Source organism: Propithecus coquereli, unplaced genomic scaffold (genome assembly GCF_000956105.1).
Source record: "Propithecus coquereli isolate 6110/MARCELLA unplaced genomic scaffold, Pcoq_1.0 Scaffold82, whole genome shotgun sequence".
Taxonomy (NCBI): domain Eukaryota; kingdom Metazoa; phylum Chordata; class Mammalia; order Primates; family Indriidae; genus Propithecus; species Propithecus coquereli.
In genome coordinates, this window is record NW_012154396.1 from 1,317,913 (window position 1) to 1,322,799 (window position 4,887).

The window sequence follows — 4,887 nt, forward strand, 5'->3', positions numbered from 1 at the left end:
TTATTTATATATTCACAGTGGCTGGTGGGTGTGGAATGGTAAAGAGAGATATACAGAGGACCTCTCTGAAGAAAATTACTTGTACTTCAAATTTAACATTCTGAATAGTTTGCTTTTATACACGATGAAATATAATTGACATAATAAACTGGATATATTGAAGATGTACACTTTTTTGTACATTTCAAGGAGATTTTAAAAATAAGAAAAAGCTAGTTTTTCTATTTACTTATATGTTTTACTATTTCTATTACTTTTTATTTCTTTGTATAGACACAGATTTTTAACAACATATAATTTTCCCTCTGCATGAAACCATTTCTATAACACTTATGGTCTGTTAAGGACACATTCATCACCAGAAGATTCAGCTTTGCATATTTGAAAAGATCTTTATGATCCAAGAGTTGTGCTCTTGGATCAACTGATAAGAAAATTTATGTCTAGACAAACACCTGATATGAAAACTGTCAATTAGTACAGAAAAAGAAAAAAAAAGAAAATGCATATTAATGTTTATAGCAGCTGCACATAAAAATATGTGTGGATATGTGTATATTTAGTTGAGAATACACACATATATTTCCTTGTGTCAGCTGAAAGGGCCTGTGAGCAATGACACTCCAGTAGCAACAAGCACATCTAATGCTCAGACCTTGGTTTGTAATACCATTCTTTAATAAAAGGAACCAGGCTTCCTAGTGGAAATGGCTGATTCCAGGAGTGGGGGAAGAAATATGTTAATACAAGATGAGCTCATAAGCCTGGAGCATCTCACTATACTAGAAAGTGAGAAAATGTTAAAAAAGAAAAAGAAAGAAAGAACCAAAATCTACAATGATGGGAGTATGTCAAAGTAACACAGGAGTGAACTGAATGGGCTCTCAATGGCTAAAGCTGGAATAATTTTATCAGAAAGAAATAGATAAATAAAATAGTATTTCATTATAACTCAAAGTATAAAATTAATATCCATGGGTCTACATTGATATAATACTGATAGAATACCTAAATATTCTTCTGTACAGTAGTATGCATTAGTACAAAATAATTTCAAATAATCCTCCTATACAGAAGAATTGCAAATAATTTACATCAATACTCTGTCCTCAATGAGGTGGAGCATAACTCCCTGCTTTTAAGTGTGAGCTGAGCATAGTAAATTCCTTCCTAGGAGTACAGCACAGAGAGGGGAGGAAGAGGAGTAACTTCATAATAATGAAACCTGACAAACACTACCTTAGCTGGGTGACCAAGGTAAATATAAGTGGTTTTAAGTTATGTTAAGAATATGTACCCATTGATATAATGTGATGAATATGGCACTTTATCTCTGAAATTTACATTCTAAGAACACAGAACCTCAGTCTACACATGTGAAAAACATCAAACAAACTCACTTGGCAGACATGCTATACAAATACCTGACCAGTACTCCTCAAAACTGGCAAGGTCAAAACTTGATTTAATGATTTCACAGTATATGTGTGTGTGTGTGTATCAAACACTACATTGTACACCACAAATATACACAATTTTTAATTTGTCAATTTAAAAAAGTTTAAATTTAAAAAATTCTCAAGGTAATAAAAAAAAAAGTTTGAGAAACTATCACAACCAGCATAGAGAAAGATATTAGGTAAAAACTAAGACATTCTGAATAAAATATGAATTTTATTTATAATAATATATTAATGATTTGTTGGTATGAGTATAGGTAGGCAAAACAAAATGAATTGAGTTGGGTTTAAACTAAATAGAGAGAATTTTTTTTTCATTTCTGGGGATTACAAATAGATTCTGACACTATAGGAAAAATTTCACATTCTATAGACATAATCTTCAATAGAATCCTACTTCCATCTTGAAAGATTCATAGTCAATGTTCACTGAAAAGGAAAATTTTCTGAAACTTGACCAACATAGGCTAGTATGAAAAGGGTGAATACTTTCAATTCCTACATCAGAAGAAAATGAAATACTGAAAAATTTATTTGTAAGCTATGACCATCTTAACTTTTTTTGTTTTTTGAGTCAGAGTCTTGCTCTGTTGCCTGGGCTAGAGTGCTGTGGCATCAGCCTAGCTCACAGCAATTTCTAACCCCTGGGCTCAAGCAATCCTCCTTCCTCAGCCTCCCAAGTAGCTGGGACTACAGGCATGCGCCACCATGCCTGGCTAATTTTTTCTATATATTTTTGGTTGTCCAGCTAATTTCTTTCTATTTTTAGTAGAGACGGGGGTCTCACTCTTGCTCAGGCTGGTCTTGAACTCCTGATCTTGAGTGATCCTCCCACCTCGGCCTCCCAGAGTGCTAGGTTTACACGCCCGGCCCATCTTAACTTTATATTTCCCCAATACTAAATTTCTTTAACTTTGCTATACTCAAACCACAAAAAAGGCAAAATATGTTACACATCAAGATGTTCCTTTGTGGAAGGTCTTCATTAAAAAGTGACTTACCAACATATATGCTTACAAAGCTCCCCTTCTTTCAGAAATGTGGAACAGTTACAAACATGAGGATTTCCTAGAAAAACCTTTAAAAGAAAAATGCATACTTTAAAAAAAGTCAGTTAATTTTTAGAGTAAAACTAAGCCCACATATAACTGGATTAAAAGAGATTTGAAGAGGTAATTTAGGTGATTACAAAAGGTTAAATAAAGTCTATTAGGAAATCTTAACTCTTGATACCAGTCTCTAGGCTGATTTTTCACTTCCTTATTCTTTGCCTTGGTTAGCAACTTGCACTGTCAATTAAGATGGTTTTTAAGTGACCTGTACTCAGGCACGTGAAAACAGCTACTTTTAAAATCTAAAACAAACAAAAAACCAAACTATAAATTTCTTACTGTAAGGAAATTCTACCCTGGTATGGAACTAAACGCCTTTTGTAAGGGAGCTCATTTTGGATTTTTGGTTTTTTCTGTATTTGAATTGGTGAATTTACCTTATTAAATTTAATTTTATGTAAGAGAACAAATTTTATTCACCAAGACTATATTAGCTAAAACAACTTACTAAATACAGTAAGTGTTGTAAGTAACAAAGTAAAAAAAGGGTGTTTTAAATAAGCACAGACTAGTAAATTGTATTCAGTTCTTAAAATGCATGGCACTAAATTAAAATTTTTTTTTCATTTCATATATATTTTATTTATATTATGTCAACATTTGAATGAGTTTAAAGCTCTAAAAACAACTCGCATTATTTTATTAATATTTACCACTAGAGGGCTAAATTAAAATTTTCTAAATCAATTCCTGGGAGGTAGTCCGGTGGCTGATCTTTGAGTGGTGAGGATGGGATATGCAAATAGGAAATATCTGTTGTCTTTCAGCAAAATTAAAAAGAATTTTTGTTCCTTAAGACCTTTCCAAGATACTGCCATTTAAACCATCCTATTCAAGGGTCTCAAAATAGCTTCCGCGTGAATAAAGAGTATAGGGAAACCAATTTTATTTAGTCAGCTAATATTTACAGCGTGTAAGTAGACTGTATTAATAGTATTTTAATTTCGTTTGATTTACAGGACTAGTGACCGCTAACAACAGATACAAGAATGCACGTAATGCAAACCAATTATTTATATCAAGCCTCTAACATTTTCAAGCCTAAAGATCAACAACTATCCTCTTAAAAGAGTTGGATGTAATTTGAGGTCCTAAGCTCCAAAAAGAAACTTTTCTAATAAATACTAATTCCTTCTGCAATTTGCACGTCTTTAGCGTCTGGAACACTCACGGGGAAACGCCTTTGGGGTGGGGCAGCGAGTAGCTGCAGGGACCGTCAGGGTGGCTAAACATACTGGGTGGGCTTGGGGGGACCCGACGGGTAGGCGGGGCCAGGGGCGGAGGCGAATTGGGGGCAGTAGTTACTCTGCAATCCCTGTTTTCCGGCTCCTCCTCCCTCAGCAGGAAGCCGGTAGGGCCCATCTCTCGCAGGAGGTAGATGCTGCTGCTCAGCGCCTGGTCTTGTTGCCAGCTGAGGCTCTCGCTCAAGTGTCTTCGCCTTTCAGAGGCCTTATGGCCTCGGCGAAGCATCCTAGCTGGGTGCGGCAGACGCGGCGGGTCAGCTAGCCTCTCCTAGGCGCCTGCCAGTCTCCACGACAACGGCGTGCGGGCTAGTTGCCTTGGTGACGGTGTTTGGGCCCCGCGGTGTCCCGGCGTGCCTTGCGCCGAGCGAGAGCGGGCCAGGAAGGCGCAGGAGGATGTGGATTCCGCAGCTCGCACCAGCCTCCACACCCTTCTGAAGCGACGCTCCCGACGGGGGGAGTGTTTCTGGTAGTCAGCCGGTGGATTTGAAAGCTGGCTGCCGAAGGCCGATAGCTGGCAAATCTCTTGCATTCCTTCTGATTTTTCGCAGGCAGGGATGGTGAAATCTGCATTAGGACAGTGGCAAACCTGGTTACATTTGGGCTCTGGAATCTAGTTATCCTGTGGTGACTCATCGTCTTTATCAGAAGCCCAGAATGATTGCTGACGTTCAACAATATTCCACAGATAATTCCCTATTGTTCACGATGTGCATAGACTGAGCAAGTTGCTGGGGGAAGATGTAGAAGACAGAGGTCTAACCCCTAGGAAGCTAGACATTAAGTCAGGGGGTACATTTTTCTCTCTCTCTCTCTCTCCTCTCTCTCGTCTTAATTGCATGCTTGAATAGGGGTGAGCATTGGCGGTGGTGGCACAGAATCCACGGCCTTTGTGTATATGGGCTCTAAATTTACAAATCTGTGTTGTAAAAGAAAAGATTTTCAAGGTGTGAAATGTTCATACCTTCAATAATTCAAATTGTCCCCAAGATTTGTTATCAATTTCTAGGGGAAGAGCTGTAATAAAGTATGAGTCAACATTTTAAGCCATAATTATTGAAAAAGAAGCCATAT

General features: G+C 37.4%; 1 protein-coding gene across 1 annotated transcript in view; it reads right to left on the reverse strand.

The window, feature by feature from the left end:
- ZSWIM2 (zinc finger, SWIM-type containing 2) overlaps positions 1–4,097 on the reverse strand; it is a 20,464-nt gene extending 16,367 nt beyond the window's left edge. The window contains exons 1-2 of the mRNA XM_012663642.1: positions 3,878–4,097; positions 2,462–2,538 (exon numbers count right to left, since the gene is read on the reverse strand). Of these exons, the coding sequence (XP_012519096.1) occupies positions 2,462–2,538; positions 3,878–4,042 (242 nt within the window). The 5' untranslated portion in view covers positions 4,043–4,097. The remainder of the gene's footprint in view (positions 1–2,461; positions 2,539–3,877) is intronic.
- Positions 4,098–4,887: the final 790 nt, after the last annotated feature.